The sequence below is a fragment of the Cygnus olor genome, chromosome 7 (assembly GCF_009769625.2).
Source record: "Cygnus olor isolate bCygOlo1 chromosome 7, bCygOlo1.pri.v2, whole genome shotgun sequence".
NCBI classification, from domain to species: domain Eukaryota; kingdom Metazoa; phylum Chordata; class Aves; order Anseriformes; family Anatidae; genus Cygnus; species Cygnus olor.
In genome coordinates this window covers 19,168,883-19,196,666 of record NC_049175.1, presented here as the reverse complement: position 1 = coordinate 19,196,666, position 27,784 = coordinate 19,168,883, and the positions used below count along the sequence as shown (strand labels likewise).

General features: G+C 41.8%; 1 protein-coding gene across 6 annotated transcripts in view; it reads left to right on the top strand.

Annotated features, from left to right (window-relative positions):
- Window positions 1-27,784, top strand: part of ARHGAP22 (Rho GTPase activating protein 22) — a 146,653-nt gene that overhangs the window by 27,591 nt on the left and 91,278 nt on the right. For all 6 annotated transcript variants that reach the window (XR_005821442.1, XM_040563237.1, XM_040563238.1 and 3 more), the window contains exon 3: window positions 2,151-2,238. Coding sequence is in view for 5 of the 6 variants with exons in the window: in XM_040563237.1 (XP_040419171.1) it covers window positions 2,151-2,238 (88 nt within the window). In the remaining variant the exon portion in view is untranslated. The remainder of the gene's footprint in view (window positions 1-2,150; window positions 2,239-27,784) is intronic.

Below are 27,784 nucleotides of genomic sequence, written 5' to 3'. Positions count from 1 at the left end.
CTAGGGTGAATTTTGCAAGACAAAGGAGCAAAGCTGTAGTTGTATGTGTAATGGTATAGCTGAGGCTAGACACCCTACTAACCTCTTCTGCCCTTGAAATCTGTGAAACAGTATGAACCTTACACAGCTCCAGAGAATTGCTGTTTTATTTATGGTGTTCTTGGATATTCATGAAATGCAGTGCTTACAATTACCTCAGAAGGCCAGCAACCGAGCAATCAGTGGCACTGCTTGAACATAGGCAAAAGTAGTTACCAATTTTATCTTTCTATTCATAATTTACTTTGCAGGCCTTTTTGCTGATTGCACAGCAAAGACTAGAAGGGCTGGTCACTCAAAACGTTTTTAGACTACGAAGCTATGTAATGAAAGAACAGACAGTACTCCCATTTCTTCCCCTCTTCACAGGAGCTATTAAAACCAGATATGCACATACAACTTCAGTAAAGACAACCTAAATCGTAAGAAATTAGAATCATAGAATATCCCAAGTTGGAAGGGACCCATAAGGATCACAGCATCCAGCTCCTGGCTCCACACAGGAACACCCAAAACTCAGACCACGTGTCTGAGAGCATTGTCCAAGTGCTTCTTGAGCTCCAGCAGGCTTGGTGCTGTGACTGCTGCCCTGGGGAGTCTGACCCAGTGCCTGACCACCCTCTGGGTGCAGAACCTTTTCCTAACACTCAGCCTGACTCCCCCCCCCCCCCCCCACCCCCCGTCCCAGCTCCATGCCGTTCCCTTGAGTCCTGTCGCTGTCCCCAGAGAGCAGAGCTCAGCGCCTGCCCCTCCGCAGGCTGCCATGAGGCCTCCCCTCAGCCTGCTCTGCTCTGGGCTGAACAAACCAAGGGCCCTCAGCCACTCCTCATACGTCTTCCCCTCTGGACCCTAGACCCATGCTTGACGAAGCTCAAGCATGCTAGCTCCTTAAACTTTTTTCCTATGGAAAAGAGCATAAGGTAATGCTATTATCAAAAACCAGATCTGAACTTCCAGCTTACTGGAAGCAATAAAACCTTTTGCCCATCCCTTGAGCTGTCCAGCCATCTCAGGGATGGCTATCAAAGCCTCAGGGAGGGAGGAATAACTTAGTCACGACTGAGGTTTATTTCTGGGGCATGCTTTGGCATATATCAAGTTAGACCTTGGGGAATTAAACTGATTTAATCCACCATTAGCCATCTTGCTTGGGAAGTAAATTAATGCTGTCTGAGGACTGCTGGGCAAGGACACATCTATGTGTTTAAATTTAGTAATGTCTTTCTACTAGTGACAGCAGCTGTCAGAACTGATACGCCCTTCCTGCGACTATGAATTGTTTTTTGTCTTCTACATTCTGGTTATTTAGAGTGCTTTATAGTGTCAGACAGATTCGACAACTGTAAGCTGGTTCTCTGTTACCCTTTAGAGAAACTTGTTGTCCCCTAAAAAATGGTTACAGTGTAAGTGATAATTCACTGAAATATGCAGACTGAAATGTGAAGCTGATCTGAAGATCATTGCTATGTTATATACTTATGAACTGGAAGTACTTTCCAGAGGATGGGCCTAGAGCGCAGGTTTTGCTTACATCCAAACTCCTCGAGGTTTAGAAAAATTCCAGTGAGTCAAATGAGTTTCTTGTATGTGAGAGGCAGAGGTACAAACTAAAGACTGAAATTTACCTCAGTTTATGGCTTTTTTTAGTTAACTCATGGAAGCTGAGATGAACGTCAAAGTTAAGTTAGCATCCTCTTATGCAAGACAGCTGATGATATAGCTTGCAGGCTGCACTCTGAGTTAATTAAAACTCAGTTTTGAAACTCAGTTAAGTGAGAAATTAAAAGGTGAAGGAAAAATAGATGTGATATGAGAAAATTTTCATAAGGGATAATTAATTAAGGAAATCAAGTAGAATTCACCTGTGCAAGCATAGAGTAGTGCTACTACAGAGGAAAGATCGTTTGACCACAAGTGTCCAGTGTGAGAGAAGGGGCGGGTGAGGCAAGTGCATGACCAGCTCAAGTATTTTTCTTGCTCAGGAGGGGTGGGGTTGGAAAAACGAAGGACTTAGTGAAAGAGGGGGGGCTTAAGTTTGCAATATTATGTTTATTTTTTCTTTACCCTCTTCATGCATCTTCCAATTTCACTGGTGTTTGTGTCCCTTACAGGGTCTCATTCTACTGCAAGGCAATCACGTGAACGAGCTGCCACCTAATCCTGATGAACCAGGAAAGCATCTTTTTGAAATTGCCCCAGGTAGGCCAACATTTCCTTCTCTTTTGTACTTAACATCAGTGAGCTGCGTGGCTCACTTGAATTCTAAGTATTCTGACGCACTAGTGAAATTGTCTAGACCAATTTGTGAAATAGGACTTGACAGACTTCTTTACTGTGGTAATCTTTGTTTTGGTTGCAACTGCTGCTGTGATACCTCACGAAAATAGTAGTTGAGATACATTGTGCCCCTTGATTTTTCAGGGGCACACCTTGCCCGGAGTGCTGTGTGGTCTCAATTTGTTGTGTTTTTCTGATTGTTATATTTTGTGGTAGGAGCTAATACACAGCACAGAACTTATGGAAAAGAGGTATGCGGTATTTGGATGTAATTTCTTTTTTATGTATTCTACTGCTCTTTCACAAACTGGTAATAGGAGTGTTGAGAGAGAGACCATTTTTTTGGACAAAAAGTATACAAAGCTTTTCAAATTATTTTGTCTCCTGTGTAAACGTTTCCTAGCTCCGGAGTATGTTCTGAGTTCCTTGTTGCAGCCTAGAAGCAATTGTGCTCACTTTATTCAGGTCCGATTGTGTCTGGGTGAGGATTGTTCCTGTGCATAGACTTGAAGGCAACAAATTTTGGGGGGTAGCTTCAGGTGGTAAGATCTGCAGAAGAGAAAGCTGCTGCACTGCTAGCAGTGTTAGACAAGAGGAGTGGCAAAGACAAGCCCAGGCAAGTCTCTCCACAGCTGTCTACCAATATCTGAAGACTGAGTTGCTGAAAGTAAGGTGGGAGATGGAGTTGACTGGGCTAAAAATTGAGTGCACTGATTCAGTCATGCTTTCACTTCATGTCCGTTTTCTCTTGCGTGGACTAGCTTCTGTGCTTCTTAATGTTGTCTGTCTCCCCATGGTGTTGGTGCTGTTGATGGAGCAGATTTTTATTTTTATTTAAAAAAAAAAAGGCAGTTCAACGTAATTACTTTCAAACAGAATAGGCAATGCAGGGGACACTTGTCCCCATATTTGAATGCTGCTGTTGAGGAGGCAGGTGTACATTTACTTGCATGTTAGGGTGTCTCGTCTTGTCACCTGATCAGGGTGGACTTAAAATGCCCATGTTATACGCTCTTTTTAACACAGTATCAGTCAATGGAAGAAGAATGGGTGGTACTGAAAGGCTTTGAATTACACCAGCAGGCAGGGTTTTGCAATAACTGTCAGAGCATTCTGTTTGACACACGAGAAGCTGCTTGGGGAGAAGAGATTTTTATTTTTTTTTCTCTTCCTTATCGCTGCACGTTATCTGTTTATGCTCCCTTTTTCATATACTGTTCCATGCCTTCATAGCCTGGGCTGCACAAACAGCGTGCATTGGGCTCAGTGTTGATTACTTGGAATGTCTCTTAGTGGTATTCACGGCTCAAAAGTGACAGATCTTATGCACCATTTCACAAAGATCGTGCACTATACTATCGTAGCAGTACTGTGGACCTGGGCTGTGAAAGCACTTGGGTTTTTGTGGTTGTGAATGATCCTATGTATTATGGCAGTAAAGAGAAACAGTTAACTGACTCACTGGCTGTCTCAGTTGAGTATCCTGCAGATTTGCATTTTGCCCTTTGGTTCTAGTTAGATAAATTGGCATTCTTCACTTCTTGCCCAGCCCATCAGGTTTTATTTCTGTAGACTACAAAGGAATGGTCCTGAACCACAAGTGGCTGTTGCTTCAGTGGAGTTGATAAAAACAATGCCATGTGGCTACTTGAAAGAGGGTATCCAAAGGGGTGGAAAAAAGCAGTGCTTCACAGCGTGGTTGCGAGTCCCAGGACATCTGTGTTCAGCTTGCCTTTTTGACATTGCCCTTCTCTGTGTTCCTAAGAAAAACTACTTGCTCTTAGTGAACCACTGTTCTGCCTGCAAAATTCAGATGTTTTCCCTACCTTGTGGAGCTAAATCTATTCATGTCTGTAGGGAGCTTATTTGCTACAAGGATAGGAAGTATTGAAAAGTGCTATAAATAACCAGTCAATACTCAGTGTGACTCGGCACAGACGTCACTGGAGAATGTGACCTGAAGAGTTTCCTATTCTCTTCACAGTACATTTATTCTGGGCTGGTTTTGGCATAAATGCCTTTTCCTTTTTGCACGTATTCTGAAATGACTGTGCTCTGTGTGGTTGCCAGCCTGCAGAACACCCACGTAGTGCACAGCTCGTGGTTGGATGCCAGATAGGAAGGGGACTGCAAATGATCTTGCGGGACCAATAACATTTTCCATCAGTTCCCATCTTCCCTCATGTTGTATGTATAGCCATGACCATATTGCTGCCTAACTGTGCCTCAGTTCTCCCAGTGTAAACTAGGACTACGTAGTTTCTATAAGGATGACAGGATCTTTTAGTCTTTTTTAACAAAGTTGTGGAACTTGTGAATGCAAGCACATTCTATAGCTGTAAATACAAGTATGAGACTTTACTCTGCTTGTGAGCTGCTGAGCTTTAACAAAATTCAGAACAGTGCTGTGTTCCTAATGTTTCCATAGTGTCCTGTTATCAACTTAGCTGGCAAAGAGAGGCTGAGATCTGTCTTGTATCTCCTGGCAAGGAAGCGTCCCAAGCTTTGTACTATAGTACCAATTATCTCCAAAACCTGTTTAGCGTTTGATAGCTAGGGCTTTCAGGATCCTCATTGCCAGAACTGTTGCTTGGATCTTACCACCTTTTCTCTGCTGCAGGTTGTGTAAAGGCTGCTATTGGAGTTGCTTCCTCAGAGTGCAGGGACTAGATTAACAGCATGTCCTGCACTGTAAGATAGCCTGTATTGATTTTCTGCTGAGTAACAAGAACTAATGATGGGCATTGTGTATTATTCATGTTTCATTGAGTTCTTTTCTAAGCCGTATAGTGCAGCTGGGAGAAGGGTTAAGTGGGGACATGAGAGACTGCAGAACAGTTCTACAGTCAAACCAGTGTTATATCTGGTGGCAGGACTTCCTGAAATACCTCCTTTGGCAGAGATGTTTTCTATTGTCTTTTATGGAGAGACTGTGCATTTTGAGATCCTTTTAAAGCTGTTCATAATTTCTTCGCTCACAACTCGTAGAATTCATAGGAGAATGGTAGGGTAAACTGTGGATACTTCACCAGTCGCTCTCATGTTCCAGGGCACTTTTGGAGGTTGGGGGAGGGATGTTTCTATAAAATTATCAGGGTGGTCTGAGGTCAGGTGCAAAGTTTTAATCAATTGGGGGTGATCATCACACATAGCAGCTGATATTTCAGGAAGAAAATAGCCATTGTATGTTGTCTGAGCGAGGAGTCCAGATCTGGTAACAGAAACAGCAGCTGACTCTGAAATGCATGGTAACCCCAGGTGAATTCATGGTTGCTTTGCAGCCCATAGTAATCAGAGTGATGAAATGTGGTGTGTAAAACACACGGGGATTGATCTTTGAGAATGTCTTAGGGAAGTATTGGTGGCTTAAGTGCTCCTGATGTCTTATCTTTTAGGAAGTTGATGCTTTTAATGTTCTGTGGCAAATAGTATGCCTAGTTTTAATTCTCTGATGTCTGCAGCATTATGAGAGGAGATGCTCAAGTTCCTCTGCAGAATAAGATATTTTCTGATATAATAACAGTTTTGGAGTCAAGGGAGTGGTTTAAAAAAAAAAAAAGTTCAGAAGATAGGAGGTGAAAAGTGCTGTTTTCCAATAGGTAGGGCTGGGATTATTACCAACTGAATGGAGAATAGCTTTTCTTTGTAGAAAACTTGATGACCTAAGAAGATACTACTATTCTGCTCTAGAACAGGTTCAGTCAATCTTTTCACGAAGAGTGAGTAAGGAAAGATAGAAACATGAACAAGAAACTTACCAGGGATGAGCCGGATGAGGGGTAGTTTCACTTCATTTTTGACTCTGAAATCTTTCTAGAGCCCTTCAGTCCTTCTTCTTGATGAAAGAAAATGTGTCCTTTTGTGCTTTTTGTAAACCGGTATGTTGTGATTGAAAGCAATCTTGCTGAAAAATTCCTGACCTAAAATCATGGTGCACATTGCCATGTCTCCTGGTCCCTGACAGCAGCTACTTCTGTTTCTTGCCATAGTGCTGTCTGCTGAGGTTAATAGTGACAGCTTTTAGCCAGGTCTGTATGTGAAAATAAGAGTATTGTGCAGTGTTGTGGTAAGTGTAATTTGATTTCACTGGAAACCACTGCTCAAGGGCTAGATCTTGCTTTTCCCCTTTCCTCTTGGCTTCTTCTCCATACCCTACCACATCCCTCATTTCAGCTGTTAGGACTGAAAAAACAGTTCTCAAACCAATCAGACGTCTGGTCGATCAAACCAAGCTTGATGAAAAATGCACTTTGGGGTTGCTTTTTGTGCTCCCTTTGAATAATGCTGCCAGCCCTCTCATTAATGAGGCAATTCAGTTTTCAGACCTGTTGTCTCAGGCTTTTTACAGACTTAGCCAGAGCAAAGATGACTGCCTACGTTTGATTCACATTTAGAAGGTTATTTTCAAAGCTTTAGAAATCAGAGTTGTGGCATGATTTTCAATTAATTTTAAAGACTGAGCTCAATAAAGGCAGAGTTGGAAGATGGGAATCTTACAGGGATAGTTATCGTTGCCTACATGTTGTGCAAGGAGTCCACCAGGGTCGTTGGTAGTGTCTTACCAAGCAGTTGGAGTGGCAGCTTCTTTGTCTTGCCCCAGTAGGGTGAGCTCTGCAGTACACTTCTGTGTCCCAGGTGATCAACGCCAATTAAGTTTTTCTGTGGCCTTTTTATCTCAGTTTCCTTTGGCATGGTGTGTAATGAAAATACCTGGAGGGGTAATTAGAAATTCAGATGTTAAAGATCATTCTATATTATTCAGTGCAAATTGCAGTTCTAACAGCAGGAAACTGAGTTTGCTGCTGGTAATTAATTTTTTCTACTGAAGCCTATGGCTGACAACTGACAGCCTGCCTGGATATGTGATGTTGATATTAGAGAGTTTTATTTAGGCTTCTGGGCTTCAGCACTCTGCATATTGACTAGGGAAATGGCAAAGAAAGTAATTTTGGGACCTACTGAAGAGAATGAGACTATTATTTCAAAGGAGCATTGTGGAAACACTTAGCAAATGAGAGCTTACGGACATCAGGGAGCATCTATGTCACTGTATTGACCTGTAGAAGGTTGATTGGTGTTGGTTTTGCAGGGAGCTACCATTGCCGATGTTTGACTTTTGTTTATTAAGGAGGGAGAAACCTAAGATGTCTTCTCTGAACTGCCTTTATAAAGGCATGCCTAGCGCAATAAAACTGCATGTCTTTTTTTGCTGTTGTACAATCTGGAAACTGTTCTTTACTACTTTCCTTGTAACTTGGGTTGAAGTCCTTCATGGTAGTCTTAGCACTAAGATAAGGCCAGATGCACCTGCTTGGCTTTTACTTGCTGCAGGGACTCTTTTTACATGCCAGATGAGTGCAGCCTGGGTCTCATTGGAAGTGTGCAACCTGTACTTCCATAATAAAAAATTCAGAAACTTCTGATACTTTGGCATATGTTCTGCTTGCTCCTTCTGCTCCTGAACACTAGATGGTGCTGGTACTTTCTGCCTTGTGTTTGGAAACGGTTATGGCATTATGTCCTGAATCGTTTGAATGTGAGTTAATCCTGTAAGAGGAAATTAGCCGCTCCTAATTGTTCCTTGGTGTATCCTCAAAAGCAAAGCAACAAGCAAGAGTTCCCAAACAATGCTATTACCTGCGAGGCTAATGCTGTGCCCTGTAGATAGAATACAAAACGACATACATTTCTGCACATTTGTCCCACTATGAGCAACTTACTCTGCTTGGATCCACAAGATACCACTGCAAGCTTAGAGATGCACTCACAGGTGCCAAAATCAACAGTCCTTGAAAACACTCAAGTTCATGTTTTTTGCCTGTTGCATGTTAGGTTGATTTCCTGTGTACAGAAGAGCAAAGCACATTCTGTATAGGAATGGCTGTGTGGGGAAGCCACTTGAACCTAGGCTCTTTTAGGTTAACATCCTGACCTGGGACATACTGGCTATTTTGTTGCATCTCTCTTGGATCCCCCCCCCCCCCCCCCCCCCATTCTGGACATGATAAACATATTTTTCAAAATATATATCTTCAGATTTTTACAGTTTTAAGGAACCAGCATTTTGCCTCCTTTGCCTGAATGTGGGCATGAAGGAGTTTGATTAAACCTCCCACTGCATTGCACCTAAGGGATTTGTCTGAAAGATACTAATTGTCTTCTTCAGGGCAGCTTCTTTCCTATTCTACTATAATTCTGTTGTCTGCCTGAAAAAAAAAAATCATGACCTGTTCAGACACTGACAATTTAACATCAATAGAAGCACCAAGGGGCTGCCAGTATTTTTAGGTTTGCTTTACAAATTGATTTGAGTTCAGCAGCTATTATTTGGGAAAGTTAATGGAGACCCTGGCTTCACTCATGCAGACATTAGACACTAGCAACTCAAATCTTCTACAGGCAAGGCATCTCTTCTTACTGATAGCCTGATCCATACGTTCCCTGAAAGCTTGACTTACCATGTCACTGATGCATATTTCTGAAAAGAGCCTGAAAAAAGTGAAGTCTTGTCCTCTGAATTCATATAACCTCATTGATTTCAGAAATGTTGTATTAGGTCCAGTGGTCTATCTGTGTAACTAGACCAATACACTGTTGCCTACTTAAGGCAATGACTCATTGCTAGTTAAGGTCTTCAGACTGCATCCAGACTTTTCTACAGAGACGTTATGAGGCTCCTCTTCCACCTCAGGGCTATGATGCTCTCTGATAGTTACGAATGTTTTGACTTACCTTATTTTATCAACTTAAAACATCTTGAAGGGCACTGGGAGGCACCTGCAGCCTGTACATTGCTTTTTTGCTTTGTGTTTTTTTTTCCTGCGCCATATGTAATGCCCAAGGCCTATGTTTGCATTTGGCAAGCAAAAACCCTGCTTTGTGAAATAAAAAAGATTCTTCCTTTGTTTCCTTAGAAGTGTTTGATCTACTCTGTTATGCTGTCTACATCCATCAGTGCTCTGGGACCCTGGGCAGTTGAAAGAGGTCCCGGAAATAGGCTATGACAGCATGTGTTGTGCTGTCCTGGAATCTGCATCTCCACGAGAAACTCTGCGTCTGATCTCTGATCAGTAGCATCTAGCTATCTGGAATGCAAGTGCTGGCTTTCAGCAAGGATGCTGGTTTTTACAACTTCAATTCCAACAGCGTATGGCCTACTGGGGAAGGAGAATGAGGCTTAAGGGGTTTCATGAATAACTTTTTCTGCTAGTGGAGATAATTAAGACAATCTCACTGTTCTTGAGCAGATTTCCTTAACCCATTCTATTCAAGAAAGTCAAATATGTCTGCACAGCATTTTGTGTGGGCTGTCCTTTGGATGTAGAAATGTGGCTCTGTGAGATGATGGCATGTTGTCGCTGGAATGTACAAGCCGTCATTTAATCTCATCAGGTTGGCCTTTTTAGTGCAAATTAGGTAAGATTTTGAATTCCTCCTTCTGAGACGTTCCAGTGTAAGCTCTGAATATTCTGCCTTAAGGATAATATATTAAGCCCTAAGGCATGTGTGGTTAGCGGAGATACTTTTTTTAGCATTTCTGTGCAGGAACAGCTTTGTTCCATGAAGATATGATTATCAATCTGTCAACAGGATCAATTATATAGTGCCTTCCCTATATTTCTTGCTAATTTGTCAGAAATCAAGTCTTCAATGCTGTCTAGAAGTTTGTGTGCTTTGATGCTGCTCTTGGGAGGTTAAGCTATGTTCTGTGCCAGAAGCAGCTGTGTTCCCATTTGTAAGAAGGGTGGGTGAGTTCTCCACACATTTTATGCAATGTTTGGGATGCCTCAGATAAAGATACTCTAGTACACTAGCATAATGAAGTAAAGTAAAATAAGGCATAATATATGGCAATGTAGTTCATAGGACCCATTAACCTGTAGGCTTTTGTTGGTTGTGTTAGCTAGAGATGCAGTTAGGTTTGTTCACCTTTTTCCATAGGTTATTCCGGTGGCTGCATTCCTCTTGACTTTCTGCACTTGAGCTTTTAAAGGGTCAGCATGTCTGCTGAGTGTGTTTTCTTTAGCTCTGAGACTAGAAGTAAATAGCTGATTTTTGGGGTGATGGATGATGATTCTGTGAGGTTTTTCTTTTTTTTTTCAAATGTTCTATGGATCCTGAAGCTGGCAGCAGATGCATGTGTATCTATTTGTGGAATTCATGCTGCTTTTGTGTTTGGTATAATAGCAGGAATAAAGAAAATATCTCTTCTTAAATGTAAAATTTCATGGACAAAGAACAAACTGAATTTCTTGTGTACCTGCTTCACTTCTGCTGTTGTCATCACAGAACTGCTGTAACATCTGTAGTATTTAATGACCTGTGGGTTTAGTCTGGTTTCGTACCTGATTTGAGGTGCTGTGGATCTGATTTTCTGTGGTATGCAGCAGGTTCAGGATATGCAGAATATACAAACATCTTCCCCCCACACTGTGGGACTGCATCAGTCACATTACATTCCTTAAAAATAGGGCAAGAAGCAGGAGTGGTCTTTAAACCAACTCCGGACAGCATGTAAGTAAGAAACCGAAGTATTTGTTCCCCAGAAGGCAATTCTGACATGCACACCAACCCTTATCTAAAGAATAGAGAGTGAGAACACACTATGTACTGACAAACCTGTTAGGCAGCACTGCTGATGTGACTAAGGTACCTGTTAGTGCTGGTAGCTTAACTGCTCTGGATAATATGCTGACTTGAAAATACCAGCTGGAAGTCATTTGGGGTGTAAAGGTAAGAAAAAGAAAACACACTTCCTTTTCACATGGCCCACACAAAAGTGTGGGGGAAGGAACAGAAAGCTGATAGTGTGCTGCTCCAGCATCCAAAAGAAATTCTAATTGGTAAACTGCTATCTGGTATGTTTATGAAACTGTTTCTTAGTGAATGATGCACTAATACCAGTTTGAAGTAGCAGCTGGCCTGCTGTCAAACAGCTGTGAGGATTCACATGCAAAACGTGAAGTGTTGTTTGTCTGAAATGCTTTAGGGATAACCAGTGTGCTATCAGTGAGAACCAGCTTGCACCAGGCTATCTAAACTTCATAGAGAGGAGGAGGAAATACAGCAAAGATGTATTGCTTAGGGCATAACATTGAAGATTTATTCTTTGTTAAATAAGTTGCCATGCTATAAAGTAAGAATAACTTAATGTTATGTTCTAAAAGCTTTCTTTAGCCTTTGAATGCTACTTCAGTTACTTCCAAATAGTGATTAGGTATGATGAGTGGGGGAAGATTTGGGTGTCAAAGTGACTTATGTGCTTCTTATTAATGATTTTCAGATACTTATCCTACACTCATGCCTGTGCTTAGCCTTACACTTGGGCAGGATCCTATTAACATGGCTGCCCACAAAATATATTCCACACTGGATCTTGTTCATGAGATTCTCTTGTGTTATGCAGGAAGTCAGAGCATGTCATGACAAAGGTCCATCTTGGGCTTAATGCTTTTTCATAAACTTAAAAAGATACAAATTACTGCAGGGAAGCAAGTTCATCTGACACCTGAAATGCTGGCAATGCAGGTTGTGTACTTTCTGAAGGACCAGTGCAACACAAAAAAAATGATAAAAATGTGAAATAAGCAAAACAATTTAGTTTCTCTGGGACAGTCAAGAGAGATGCTGACGTTAATCAACATAAAAGCGAAACGTATGTGATTTTATTACTACAAGGTGTCCCTGGAAAATGGAGTTGGAAAACTAAAGAAACTTGTGTGTTTTCAAATCAATAAATGATTAGAATCAGTCTCTTTCTGTCAATTCCTGTTGTTCAAAGAAATTTATTCAGCAAGGGATGGATGTGGAATCTCTGGCACGTCCAGAATGTGTGGGTGTTGGTTTTGCTTTTGTTTTTTTGTTGTGTGTTGATGCAAGCTCTCCTAACAGATAGAATCCTGTAGATTCTTGAGTATTGGATTTAGATGTTATTGCAGGACATTGGGTGTATTTTTTTCCTTTCTGACAGCTTTATGCTCTATGGTGGAAGTTAGTTCCACTGGATTAGAGTGACTTGAACGGAGCCTGTTGATCTGGTTTAAACATCTTTGGTTGGAGGAGAGTTATTATAATTTTTGAGACCTAGTTACTAACCAGCATGGCTGTATTTCACCTGTCTATTGATTTGTTCTGGGAACAGTTTTAACTCCTTCTTAACTCTTGTATAGCTTCTCTGTAAGCCATGCATGAGCTTGTCATTTCTAAGGTATGCCTAGATGTGTGCTCTATTATGTAGAGGACATCATGCCATTTTACGTTGCACTGCGTTAACAGAGCTGAGTTATGCCAGTACAGAACCCTTCAGCTCTGTGTTTATATTATCAACACTAGGAATGACTTTGGCTTTATTACTTTAGCAGTATGTGTCTAAACAGGTGTAAAATTGCAGATTTTGAAGAAAAGTACTCCTTGTGACCAAAGCTGTATTTTGAACCAACCTTTTTCCTCTTATTTTCAATAAAAATTTAAAAGGAGCACAACATGGTGAGCACTGAGAACACTTACTGATGTGTGGTTAATTTGTGTTGAATTTAGTGGAGTTTTTTCTGAAGCCTCACAGCATCTCTACAGTACCTATGGCAGTGGGTTCTGCTCAAGATACTACTTTATAAAACAAAAGCAGTGAGGCAGCTGGGATCAAGACTATGTTCTGTTTAGTGTAGCATGCTCTGATAAGCATAATTTTCCTAATTTTCTTCAGGCACTGTAATTGAAGTGAATGTGACTTCTTCCATTAGGAAGACAAAGTTCAGGTCACTTAATATAGAAGTCTTCCTTTTAGCAGGCTGTTTACTTTCTCGAAGTTTGTCTCCCATCTCTGTTCTGGCAGGTGCACAGCCCAGTGCATACACATTCTTTCAAAGTCTGGCTTTGAATCTCAGCCAATGGAGGCAGATGTATTTGCAACTGCAGGATTAGGCAACGTGTTCTGCATCTATAAACCATTGCTCATCTCACTGAAGTCCACTTAAGATATTGATATCCATGTCCCCACCTGGTACCAAAGATGCTGTATATCATGCTGAGCTCATGAAATACTGTTGTTAGTTCTGGGGGTTGGTTTTAATCATGAGGTGTCTGACTTGTGAAAACTTTGGGAAGGGTGTGTGTGAGATAATAAAGAAAAGAGCTATGAAATCAAAAGAATACCCTGTTAAAAGGGGGAGCCTCTATGAGGACATGAGGAAGGGCTGTGTCGTAACCAAATGTATATGCATTGTATTGAAAGGTAATTGTACAAGCTGTGCTGCTTCCTTGTATTCGGTGTTTTGGATTTAATATCTATTTCTAGCTACACTGATGTGAGAATTCTCCCGCTCCAGAGGCCCCAAAGGCTCTGCTTTGAGACCATGTAGTTTGAATATGAATCAGAGACAAAACTTTGCTTTCAGTTGTAATGCTAACAGCATCACAGATTTTGCCTTGGTCTCTATAGGTCCACTCTGTGTGCTTAACTGTTCCTCCCCTACGTGCTGTCAGTGAGGGTGAATTGTGCAAGAGCAGCTCTGGATGCAGGGCCGCTGGTGAGAAATGGTTATGATGCAGGGTGAGAGATGCTGAAGTCAGGCAGTGTGCTTACCTGCCACTGAAAGAAACGAAAGCACAGCAGTAAGTGCTGCCCTAGCATACTCCTTTAATCAGTGCACCCGTTCTTTCTGCTAACAAAAATGGAACAGTAAGGGCATCAGCTTTGCCAGGAGCAGGTGTGAAAGACTCATTAAAAAGGAGACTTTGTCCATGGCCAAGGCTGACTGCTTGGTTTTTTTTTGTGCTTCACCAGCACTTTAATGCCAGAACCCTAAAAGCATGCTGATGACTATGGGGCAAAGACCCTAAAGAGAGGAAGGGTTAGAGTTACAGTTACGAGATTTACCCTATAGCACAATGTGGCTAAAGGTATACAGGAATTTACGGTGAAGCTTTCTTTGCTTGTTGTTGTTTGCACCTAAAATTTCTCTGTTTTGAATTTGCTTAGAAGGCTGTGAGCTTTTAATGTACACCAGATGGTCCATTAGAATTTGCAGACTCTATTCATTCCTTTTTCATAGGATTCCTTTTCATTTCAACAAGTGTTTTAGGTTGAAGAGTGGTTTTACTTGAATGGAAGGAATAAAGGAGGTGGACACCTGGGAATCTCTCTTAAAAAATGGTCAATGCTATGGGAAAAAATGCCAAAATGCCAGTGCAAATTATTCAGCTGTAGCTCTCTGCTGGTATGACTTCAGGTGCTGAAGGTCACTTGGAAGTACAGTGATTGGAAGGAAGAGGTATGGAATAGACACGGCCAACTCAGAATAATTTTTCATAAGTTCAGTATCTTGTGCCTTTCTGGACTAGAAACCATTTGATAGGACCAGGTTATATGTTCTGAAATGCTGTTTGTGTCTCACCAGTTAGGTGACTTTTGATCTCGTGTTTTAAAATACTTATTTCTTTAAGCCCATAATGCTTTTCTTAACATAAGTGTGCTGTATTAAAAGCCTAGCTTGTCTAAAGAGAATGTGTTGTATCACCTGGGAAAAGGAATGAGTGAACACAAAATTACGATGTAGCTAGCATGCAGTAATACCTCGTACAGTCTAGTGATATATGTTTGGTGCTAACTCACGTTCTTTTGTGGAAGAGCAAACTAACTGGAAATTCCTTTAAGCCATGAAGATCTGATTCTTCTGTCAGCAAGCTATTTTTCAGACTGTTACCAAGCTGGAGAAATGGAATTTGCAAAAACATTTCTTTCACAGTTTATGTTAAAGGCTTTAGAAGTGTGTATTTAGAGGGTTGGGCTTTTAGGGGTGGGGGATGAAGGGGAAGATGGTTTAGACTTCTACCATCTCAGGGGAAAGAAGTGTTGGGGGAGGTAGCACCTCTACCTTATTACTAAATAATCTATCCAGTCTTAGGCACTTATAAGAGATGAAGTATGCCTTTAAGTGAGTTTTAATATTTGGATTTATATAAGCTAAGGTTGACTTTAATGTACTCACATACTCTTCTATGTGTGCTATTACATTACCAAAATACTTTTCCTGAGCCAGCAAGCAGTAGGAATTCTGTACTAGGTTGATATATTTTTAAATTCTTGAGTGGAGCAATAAGCTTCTGGAATGGCTTTTAAATTAACCTTTTTGAAGGCATCTTGAAATGCGTACAAACTGTTAAGTTAGCCAACTGAGTAGTGCTCTGCTACAATGTTAGCACCATAGGACACTGGTTTGGTGTAAAAAGCTTACTCAAATGGAAAAGGAGAGAGGCCAGTGGTGGACAAGAAATGCTGTCCTGAGTTTCTTGAAATGCCATCTTGATGTTTCCAGAGGAAAACAGGGAATTTGGCAGCTGCCTAATGAAAAGAGCCATAGATCAGGAGTCGGAGGGACAGAGTTTTGTGAGATTTGCCAAAGCTGTTCTGTGTGTTGGGGCACCAGAGTGAGTGTGTGCTAAGATGTGCAGTGATGCTGGTTCTTTTCCTGACTTCTTGTAGTTATGACAGGCTCTGGAGAAAATGCCGGTGTTCTCTCTCAGAAGGGATGTCTGAAGCAAAAGGGGGCTTGGCTTTACGCAGTTTTTTGTCTTTTCCAAACCAACTGATGTCTTTTGCTGCCCCAGTAGGAGCCCGCTGCTCATCAGACAAAACCTGTCTGTAGGTTGGAGATGGGTTTATAATGCCTGCAAAGACATCCACATGGCAAAGTAAGCTGCATTGTTGCTTTCATCAAATAGACATTGATGCTCTAATCAGATAAGTGTTGAGAAATATTTTTCTCTATTACCCTGAGCAGATCCAGCCAGAGCTCTCCTGAATCACTGAAGGCAGCAGCATAGGTTGTCTGCCTAATATTCAGGGTGGATCTTCTGCTTTTGATTTTTACCTTTCAGTGCTACAGTGGTTAACTTTGTTGCAAAACATCTAATTTGACCCCTTTTTACTCATTTTAAGGAAAAAGCTTTCCAAAGCACACTCTTCTAGATGTTGCTGCTGAAATTCAGTCCTGTACAGCTCTTTTCTGACTCCTCTAGCCTGTGCATCCAATAAAGGAGAGCAATGGGGTTCTGTTACCTGGCAAGCTGGTTCTGCTTGAGTTTCACCATGTGTATGGGTAATTGAGTAAGGGAATAAACTGGTTTGAATTTGACTTTTCACAAGAAAAAAAAAAAAACAAACCTCCCCATTTAAGAGAGCTTGAAGAAGAAGTCTATAGTTTATCAAATCCTTGACTTGGAGATCTTTGATAGGGAGAAATTCACACTATAAATAACTTTGCAGTTCAAATGATAAAAGCTTTTATTGGCAAAACTTGAATAATTTTAACCCCATTCTTCTGGAATCACAGAATCGTCTAGGTTGGAAGAGACCTCCAAGATCACCTAGTCCAACCTCTGACCTAATACTAACAAGTCCTCCACTAAACCATATCACTAAGCTCAACATATAAATGTCTCTTAAAGATCTCCAGGGATGGTGACTCAACCACTTCCATGGGCAGCCTGTTCCAATGCCTAACAACCCTTTCAGTAAAGAAGTTCTCCCTAATATCCAACCTAAACCTCCCCTGGCACAACTTTAGCCCATATTTTTTTGAATATAGGTATTAGTATAAATGGTCAGCTTTTCACTGGTGCGTCTGCTTTGCGCTGGCTGGCTGAGATCTGTTCTATATCAAGTGCAGATCGCCTGTGTTGTTATTAGTGATTCCAAGTGTTGCCAATATTTCTGTTCTTCAGACAGTTTGTGCCTTCAGGGTTTTGAGAGAAAATTTTGTAATCCTTGTCTTGCGTCTAAACATTTGAAAAGCAGATTTTGCTCGGTTCTAGAGATGCAACTGTGACTTTTGTGATTTAGGAATCACAAAAGCCATTTGTCTCCTAGTAAGAGAATGAAAAATAAATGCCTTCAGCCATCAGTGAGCTATCACATCTGGAATGAATCACTGAAATAGAACAGTATATTACCCTACTCTTCGCCCCCCCGAATATAAGTGGTTGGCTTAAATCTTTACTTCTGTTTTCCAGATCTTCAGCTTGGTCCTTAAATAGGAAAGTTCATTAGATACACGGCACTGTTTAGCAGCCAGCTTTCCTTTTTAGCGTAGAAGCCAATGCACTATCATATTTCTGAAAAAATGGGAGGGGGTATAAGCTTTAAATCAAGAATTTCAGATGGCAAAACTGGAGAGCTGTAGCTGGAATAAAGTGCACAGTAAATGGCTTTTTTTTTCTTCTTTTTTTTTTTAAGAAAAATTTAGGGCACTCAGTCTGTACCAGTTCATCTCACAGGGACTTGTTAAGTACTTGGTGGTTTTGAAAGATCACCCAAATTGCTTAGTACTTGGTTTCAAGATAGGTATAAAGCTCTGGGCTCCTGCTTTGTAAATCTTTGCCTGAAGTTGGTATGTGCAGTTAAAGGCAAAAACACGCACCATTAACCATGCATCTAAAAGGTCGAATTACTGAGAATTACTGAAATCCCACTTTGAACAGCTGCTGTGCAGAATGTTATGTACATTAACAGAAATGAGTCTTGGCATTTTACCACAGATGAAGTGGGTTTTGTTGCTGGAGAGGTGTGAACATACCCACCCTACTTACTATAGCAATAGGGTAATACCTACTTGGAATTCTCAGTGTGTAAATATAAATAGATTTTACATAATCATAATTCTGATTTGTGTGATCTAGGCAGGTTTGGCCATCTCTGTGAAAGTCTTTTGTTGAGCATTCAAGTCCTTCGTGGGATGAGTTTGTCAAGGCCTTAGGGTCTAGGATGAGAATTTTTAGGGTTATGCTTAAGCAAAAATGACACAGGTGTGGCCTTGCCAGTGCTGAGCAGAGGGGAAGGGATCACCTCCCTTGATCTGTGGGCAATACTTCGCCTAGTGTAGCTCAGGATACCAGTAGCTTGCTTTCAGCAAGAGCACATTGCTGGCTCACGTTTGTGGCTCATCTCAGCTGTTTCCATCTGGGACCAGTTAATTTCCTCTTGTAATGTAGCATAATCAGAAGAGTAGACAAACTTGTCAGTTTTTCAATTTTCTTGAAAATAAAGGGAGTTTAGAATGCAATGCTTCATTTATAAATATAAAAATTTGTAATGTGCTTTAGCGAAGCTGCCAGTTTGTTTAAAAGAATGTGTTTTACACCACAGCAACCTCTAGTTGTCAGTGAGAGGTGATGTGGTACGCAGCAGTCCCGAAACTTTTGAAATGTTCAAATTTCAGCAAGGTTTAGGTTATCGGGGGGGAAGGGGGGGGCAGGTTGCTGTGAGGAATAGCACCCAGTAACAGTCCCCAGGGGCCTGCTTTGGCTGCCAGGCTGGAACAGCTGGGGAGCAGAGAGCTCTCTCTGCACCTTTTATCTACCACAGATCCAACAGCATCGTTAGTAACTGCTTTGTGTGAGTTTTCAAGAACTCAGAAATCTTACCCCTGCCAAGGGGCTCTCTGGAGCTCGCTTTGTGTGCTGTGCAGGAGCGTTGCCAGGAGAGCACACAGCTGCTCAGGCAGGTGCTGTATGCACCTCGTCTCTGAGAGCAGAAGTGTCTGCTGCTTTACAAGGGGAAGTTGACACTTTGCACAAGAGATGAATTTCAACTATTGACATTGATAAGTTTGGAGGCCCAACAGGAACAAGCTGGTACCAGCAAAGCCAGAATACCAGATTCATTCGGCTCTGCTGCAAGAATATATTGAGTTTCCTCTAACGTATTTGGTGGTGATGGGAAAGCTTTTCTGCCCAATTTCACTCTGCATGTTGTTTTTTTGTTTGTTTGTTTGTTTTGTTAATTTTGTTTTTCTGCTAGGTAATGAATGTTCATAATATGGGATGGCTGTAAATGCACAGTAAGAAATGAACATTCTGCAGGGGGGACTCTGCAAGCACGTTATAGGCTTGTTTTTAAGGATGATGGGAGAGCTGGTAAGCATTAGATCCTTTATTCAGCTTCTAGCCTAGAAGAATTGGTTTGATCTTGAGACTGGGTGGAACATGTATAGGAATAGGAGCTGCAGAGTCTCATCAGTTCTCAGGTTCAGGTTCTTGTATTTGAACTATCCTTGAAGGTAGTTCCTTGTTACTCCCTCCTCTGACTTTTCTTTCAGTGCATCTCTTCCCTCCCACCCATACTGTAATTTGGGTGCACTGCACGCAGAGCGCTCTCGGAGCATTCTCCTCTACAGTGCCTGCCCTGGATGGGACTTTGTCATTCTGGCTCTTGCTTGTGACTTCAGACCTTACTGTGTGACCCATGCTCTGTATGCTGCTTGCCTGTGAGCTGCTGCCTACAGCAAGGCCCCACACCTGTGCCACGCCACTGTGAGACCTTGGTGCCTTCGGGGCTGTGGCTCTGCGGTCACAGGGTCCCTGCTGCTCTCGGGGAGGTGCTGCAGGGCCTCGAGAGCAAACACAGGGTCGGCGGAGACCTGGGAAACATCTGTTCTAGCGATACGGTTCTTTCTTATCCCAAAGCAAAGCTCTTATCTTGTCTTTGAGGCTAGTGCTTTAGTTGGGTTGATGCAATTAGGAGTGTTTAAACAAGCCTTTGGCATATGGCTGGAGCAGTGCTGACCTCGGCGAGAGCGCGAGGCCCCCATAGCGCGGTGCAGAGGCTGCCGGCGATGTGTGCTGAGTGTTTGCTCAGGGGGGAGCTTATGATAGGACCCCTTCCTGTGCTGACACAATTTTGCAAGAGGTGAAATGGCACTTCCCGCAGTTCCTTGTGCACACCCACGACTTGCGTTTGGCATCCGCTGCCCTCCGGCCCCCTGGGAGCTCAAAGCTGCCGTCTGCCTCAGGCACGGGAGGGGAGCCCTGGGGCACCAGGGGACAGGGACCTGGACCTGGCCAAACGCCACCCGGGGCCCGGAGGGGGGCTGCTGCAGGCCATGGGGCTGTGCTGCTGCCGAGGTAAGGAGCAGGCCTGACTGGGGCTGCAGCGGGTGCAGAACCAGCGGCTGCTTGAGCAGGCGCAGTGCGGTGGGGTGTGGGAGCCCTGTTCTCTGTGCTTAGAGCTCAGGCAGCGTCCATCCCTTTGAAGGGTGCCAAGCCATCTCCTGTGGCTCACTTAATAAAATAAAATGGGCTTGGTACCATCTCCAGGTGTGATCTTGCACTTGAAACTATTCATTTCTTCTCCTTTTTCTCTATTAAAAGGGGAAATGGAGCTCTCTTTTCCTTTATAAAAAGATTGCTCACATTGCTATAAGGTTCTTAGCCAACAGACTTTTTCCTCCTATGTTCTCTTTTATGTCAAGAAGGACTTCGATACCTTGTTGAGGGGTCGGGCTCCAAGGAGGCTGGCATGAGAGGTAATCAGGGCAGAGGCAGTGTCCCTGACACTGGATAAAAGGAAGGATACTGTAATCCTGAAATGAATTTTTCCCTTTCAGGAGAGAGATCAGAAGTAGGAAAGGTCAGATAAAAGTGTATCTAGTAATTTAGTCTTTTATTGAGAATCTAGGGATAGTCAATTCAAAGTGGGATCTGATCAAGGTACCTTGTTCTTCCTTTTAGAGAGAGGCTCAGAACAGTCCTTGAGCAAAATTCCCTTGAATTTTGAAAATACGGAGGTTTTGGTTTGCTTCTCATTTTAACCCATTGTGGAAGGGAGGTTTAGATGGGGAATTAATCTAATTGCTGCATAAATCCAGTCACCTCATTCACTTGAGTGAAATTGTATTTAGAGTGGTGTGAGATCAGATTCTACCTGCTGATAACAAGAAGGGGATCTGAGTGTACTTTCTCACACATGGCCCCAAACCTTGCTTCTATAACCAGCGGGTATTTCAGAGAGTGTGCTGTGTTCAGGCTCAAAAGAATGAAGTATGCTTGTGTCAGCTTTGTACTGCTGGGTAGACCTGCTGATGCTGGTGAAGCCACTCCATTTTCTGTGAACAGATACAGGTATTTAAGCTGTACGTTTCTGCAGAACAACTGGCCTTAAATGTCCCAAAGTCTGAATGTGTAATACTAAAACATTTTGAGGTCTTCTTACAAGTCTAGCCCATTAATAGTGCCTGCTATGTTTTTATCTTATTTGGAATTTATATTTTTAAGCAACTCCTTTGAAATGGTGTAGATATTTCCTCTGTTTTATACTTCTAACCCATGCAGAAGGTTCTCATTTGTTTCATGAAGTTACTGGGCCTCCAGCTACGTGAAACTTAGTAAATCTCAAGGTCAGTGTGACTTTGCTAGTATGATCAGCAAGGTAAAAAGGTTTCCCATGCTGGTCGGTCCCTCTGGGGGAAGGCCTGAAGTGCAAAACTGTGTTTTTTTGTTCCTAATTGGGACCAAGTAGATCTTTGTAGGATTTTGCTGAAACTCATATGTTCCATTGTACTTGACAATAAGTTTATTTTCCACGTGCTTTTGAAATACTCTTAGATATTTAAAACATACAGAAGCTGCTGACTGGGGTCTCTCATACTGCTCTCACAATGCTTTATTTCCATGGCTTCAGTGGAAGTTTTTTTTCACCCCCTTGCTCTTGTGGCATCTTTACGCAGGAAGCACTTGTCCATAACTTTAGAGGATGGTTTGGGCTTTTGTTGCAATGACCTTCTGGCTGTGAGCTTCAACTAATCCTGCTCTGCTGTGGGAATCCTTTTGGTAGATGCAGGAGGAGAGGTGGTGCTGGAGGCCAAGGTACTGATAACAGTATGTTTTGGGTTATTGCATTTGCCCTATCAGCTCTTTGTCTCGATAGGTGTTTTGCACATCAGGCACAGATAGGGCTAACTGTCAAAGTAGATGGAGCAGATTCTGATCCTTAGAAGAACTGGCAAGTTGAAGCGTCGGTCTCCCTGAATGCAGCTGGCTGTCTGCAGCTCTCAGAGGCAAGCTTACTGAAGGGGTAGGAGCTGGGGGCTACTAGCTTTGTTTAAGCTCAGAATGAAGTTGGAGTCTCCCCCCACCCCACTCTTCATTGAGGTCAGAGGGGAAACCAAAGACCTTGAAGAAGTTACCTTAATTGTGTTACTGGAGTAGAAACATCAAAACAGCAGAGGTGGGAACAATTGACAGCAGAGGTGCAGGAATGGTTTCACTTCTGTCTCTGTAGCAAACTTGTCCTGTTGGCTAGGAAGTGTCAGACTCCTGGGCAGGAGTAATGAATTGCTCCTTTACATTTTCATTTAGATTCAGTGATTTAGTGCATGCTAGATGATGAGGATTGCTGGCAGGGGTTGGAATGGAACTAGCAATAAAGTCCTCCTACCTCAGCCACTGCTACTGTCAGCTCTTAAGAGCCTGGGCCAAACTGGAACCCGAAGCTGGTTGGGGAGCGTTTGCCACATCCCATTGTTGATTGCTCTACACTCACCTATTTCCTGAGCTTGCTTATGACACTGGGATTGTACTTCTCTTGGCATTTCTTACAATGATAGTCTGGCAATTGTTTCCATTAGATGGCTACCCTGGCCACCAAAAAACAAACAAACCCCACAACTGCAGTGAAGCATTGCAAAGATTTCTGGTAAGTGACTTTCTGGTGATGCAGTGTGTAATCATGGTTGTAAGTGAATATTTCCTTTATGTTCTTTAACCTGGCCATCGGTTTGGGCTGCTCGGTTTAGCTCTTGGGGAGACCTGCATTAAAACGTGACTAAAAGACCAGCAAATTCCAAACTGGGGCAGATGTGAAGGAAGAAGGAGAAACAAGTTTTCAGCCAAGCAGTATTTGCCCATTTGATCTTATCAGATGCCAGCTGCCAAGGAGTGCTTTCTGTAACAATTTTGTGCTTAGGAAGGTGCAAAGTCTGTAGGGCTTGCAAAAGAGGGAATGCTGGGAAAATGAGGCTTATATGAGATACAAAAGCTAGCTAGCTTTTTTTTTTTTTTTTTGGATGATGGTTGTGCTTTATATAAAAAGGAGTGTAAATGGAACTCTTGAAAAATGCAGTTGTCTTTTGGGTGACCTTAATAACCTTCCATTGCTTGAACGAAAAGGCAGGGCTTTCACAGGAGACCATTCTTCAGAAACTTATCATTCATGATGAGTATAAAATGTATTTAACGTGTTCCAGTCTGCAATATTAAAACACCTTAGAAACATAGTTTTAGGAATCATAATACTACTTCAGAGTTAAGAAAGTAATTTTCCTGTTTAGTTATTCCAAATAGTTTCTTCTATGTACTTATTTTTGTGGATTATTTTTTAGCCTCCATAGCAACTAAAAATGATACCTTCTAACAAAAGACCACCATGGGTTGACTATTGAGTAGGTTTAGACTATAAGATTATACACTTGGCTCTCCCATGGACAGTTTGTTAGGCGTCACAGTCATGTGAAGCACACAATAGCACAGTTGCAGTATTTTAGAGCTGTGCAGACCCCAGATGAAAACGTGAATAAATAAACTTGTGTACTTGGTACTTTGTGCACTTTACTCCCTACAAGAAACCGTTCTTTCTTTTGTGTGGTGGGACCCAACAGCCATGAGAACGGCATATGTTATGGCAAGAACATGCATTGGATTAGTATACGGACTCGTTCCTTATTTCAGCAAGGTGATCAATGTGCACAATAACCATAGTAACAAAAAGGACTTGGGAGTCTTACGAGCTTTCATTTTGCATCTTTTTTGAAAACCCAAGATTGAACAAAGGAAAAAGAGGATTGGGATCTGTGGATGAGCACAGCAGAGAATGTCACTGGTATGGGTCTGCAACTGGTGTTCCCTTCTGTGACTGACCCAAATGTGCTTGCCTCTCCTTTTTCAGTGTACCTGTAGTTAATAAGGGTGACATTTGGAGCATATGTCTTGAGAGGGTGGGGGTGGGACACAACTTCTCTTTGGTTGTTTTTGCTGAAACTCAAAAACTAAGTAGTAATTTCAAGTCTAAGGGACTTGTTTTAAAAAGAAATATTACCTTGAAGTTATCTGGTCAATTATCACACTTGTCTAATGTTTTTTTTTCTTTTTTTTTTCTGTGACTGCTTCTGTCAATGAAAGCCAACGCTAACCTTTGACCTAACACAGCAGAGCTGGTGCTGTGTTAGGAGATGGAAAAGTGCTGTTAAGTAGTAGCGACCATAGAGGTTATGCTCCAAAGAGGGAAGAAATCAACTGATAGTGTTTCAGAGGCTTAATCATATATTTGGTCTTATGTCTGATTTGCAGTCTGGTTTTTGAACTGATCGTGGAAGATACTGGCTGGTTGCTAGGCAGAACCTGTTGCAGTTCTTTTGTTGGAACATTTCACTAAAAGACTTTAATCAGAAGTTGTATTCCTACAGCCTGTGGTTGCTGCAATTTGGAAACATGAATTTCAGTCAAAAAAAAGGGTTATTTTTTCCCCTAAAATTAATACTTTGCACCCTGTACGAGTGCTGAGTACCTCCAGTTGTCATTGTAACCTAAGGAAGTAAATGTCACTTTGGGCTTTGTTGCACTGTGTCCTCCAAAAATGCGCACAAGGTGTATTAACTGGAGTGGGATACAGCCTTGCAGGGCAAGAAACGTGGGGCCAAAACCAGAAACAGAGCTGCTGAGATTCAACAAAGGAATGGGTCGCTGTCTGTATATAAAAACAGGGAATTGTGGAATATGGCTATGTGGAGGGTAGCTGTGCAGAGGCTTTTAACCTGTAACAGCTACATTAGTTGAGATGCTTAAGCATCTTTCCCTTGTGAACAGCCTGGGTGCCCCTTCTATGAACTGCCTCGTATAGATTAAATTGCCTGCTGTGCTTAATCTGTATACAGCTGAAGCTAACACCTGAAGGCTTGATATTGATAGCATCTGCTGTATTCACAACCTCTGGCTCCTATTTACTGTCAACAGTCGTGTTACTTGTTGATCTAATTTCAGGCTCTCATGGTGGGAAAGCTCATAAAGGCAGCATGGACCCCTGCAGTGACATCACTTCTGCTCTCTGTTGCCACATCACTCACTTGTAACAGGGAAAACTTCCTAAACTGCATGACATGGGATGCCCTCTCCTCCAGCTTGTTTAGTATATAATCTGTTGTTTAGAGTATATAAAACTCTTATCTTTTTTTTTTTTTAACCTAAATACAGAGTCCCTACATCTATAAGGGCTTTCAGTATGTCACCCTACCCCAGGTAGAACTTGCATTCATTATTCTCAGGACTTGATGAAGTGTGCAAACCAGCCGTCATTTAATTAAATGTGCTGTGGGAAAGGCTTATTGATGCTGACATTGCTAATTCTGTTCCAAGAGGTTAATATTATTTAAAAAAAAAATGATTTCAAAAATAAAAAGGCATTACAGAGATCTGTACCTAGTGAAAACTTAGGACCTCTCCATTCTTGACCTACCATTGTATGAGCCTTTCTGACCTCAAGCGGCAGGTCCAAAGGTACAAAATCTCACTTTTATTAGACTATCTAGCTTTTACCTAGAATATCTGATACAGAGGTCTCCATGTGCAGCTTTGCAAAACAGTTGGATTATTATTTTTTAAAGAGTAGGCAAACTGAGGCATAGAGGAATAAGGTAGTTTGTTCAAGAACCCAACTGATGACTTGGTGCATGCAGGTTTCAGGCAGCCGGACAATTATAGTTTCCTGCAGGCCATCCTATTCGTGGTTATTGCAGAAGTACCAACTGCCCAGGTGCTCTTTAGATCCTGTTTTGTTATTTAATGCCTGTTAGCATGCTGAGGTTAGAGGTTCTCTGGCTGATGCAGCTTTATTTACTATTTTGCTCAACCTTCTCCATGAAGCTTTGGCCTGGAGGTACAACTCAGTGTATGAAGCATTGGTAGAAAGTATTTGTGTTCTTTAAATCCCCCTCTGGCTAATCAGGTCCACTGCTTAGTTTCCATGTGTAAAAGCAGTCTTGTAGGTTATTTGGGATTTTGTTTGACAATCTGAGCCATACAGTTTCAAGAGTTTATGCTTACAGCATCATAGGTATGGCAGGAACTGATGTTCTATGGAGTGCTGCCTTCTTTTCCTAACCATTGTCTTTACCTAAACATAACGAAACTTCAGGAGTATTTAAATATATGCAAGCAGTTGTCACCCACGTTGTGCAGGTGAAGATTGCCATAAAGACCTTTTTTGTATTGAATTTGGAATGTTAAGTTGTTGTATCTAGAGAGATGTACAACACGCTAAATTTGGAGATACTTGACTGGACTTTCTGGCTGAAAAGATTGAAATAAATTTCTAGGGCATTGGCTCTAGAAGTAGTTAGCCGCATTTTGTGTGGTGTCACGCTCGTTTTTAATTTGTATTTCTGTAGTATCAACAAGCAACAGGAGAGGCCAGAGGCCAAGTGAAATTTAGTGATTGATATGAGCATTCAAAATAAATAAAGGACCAAATGCTGGTAAGGAAATATGGAGCTGTAAGAATTGCTTCAAGAGGTCCTGTGCTCAGCCCGAATTATATGCACGTAGGCTGTCTCAGATGAAATGCAGCTGGGTCTTAAACTGCTGATGAAAAGTCCCCTGATGCAAGTAAGATTTCTATTCAGCTTCTTCAGGCAGTGCTGTTAGCAGACATGTTCTCCTAATGCTTCCATGAATCTTTTGTCAAAGTTTATTTTTCAGTGACAACTGTTATCATACTAGGAGATTAGCAGAAATCCCCACCTCCGCCTCTTTGGTTTAAGCAGACCCACTGTTTTCTGTCTTTTCTACGAATTGCAGTCTAAATCTGTCATTCTTACTGTTCTCCACTGATCCTCAGCAATCTGTCTGTCCACACCTCTGCCTGGCATGCCAGCCCAGCTTGCCATGCTAGGGGAAACCTAGTCAGGACAGAGGACTGCAGAAAATCTCCTGGCACTGTTCATAAATTTCAGAATAAGTTACATTTCTGTGATAGTTCCATTATTGGTCTGTATTTGGTTTGTGGTTCGCTCTACTGAAAAGCTAAGCAATTTTTTTTTCCATTATCTTAATTTTATGGTACAGGGAAGGAAAGAGACTTGGCAAATGCTACCTAGCAAATACTCAGGGGAATGAGAAAATGAATTCCTGTTTCCTGGTGAAAGTTTTGTTGCATAATTTGTTGTTTATTTTCTTACATTCCTGTATTCTACAAAAGCTCTTTTGGATCAGCCTGACGTGACAGTGTGGTAAAACTTTCAGTGACTCAAAAAGTACACATTTTTATTGGAGATGGAATCAATTGTTTAATCTGCATGGAAAAACTTTACTTCAGATTAGAGGCATTTAAAATCTTTCTTTTTAAAAGAAAACCTACTGTAAACTTTTTAAAAACTTACTTAATTTTCAATCACGAATTCAGTTCTCAGGTGTCCTGTAGTAATCTCCATTAACACAAAGCGCCTAAATATTACCTTTCAGCAATTTTTCAATTCGTTCTGTCACTTGTAATTTTGTCCTAGATCTGAAGAAGTTGGTGGAACAGTAGAGTTAAGAAAATATTTGTCATGCTGCATCTGTGGCTTTTTTTTTTTCCTAGAAGAAAGATCCACCAGACAGTGCTCTTGGGGCCTAAAGGGAGATTTTTAAAAATTGGATGCAGGCACAT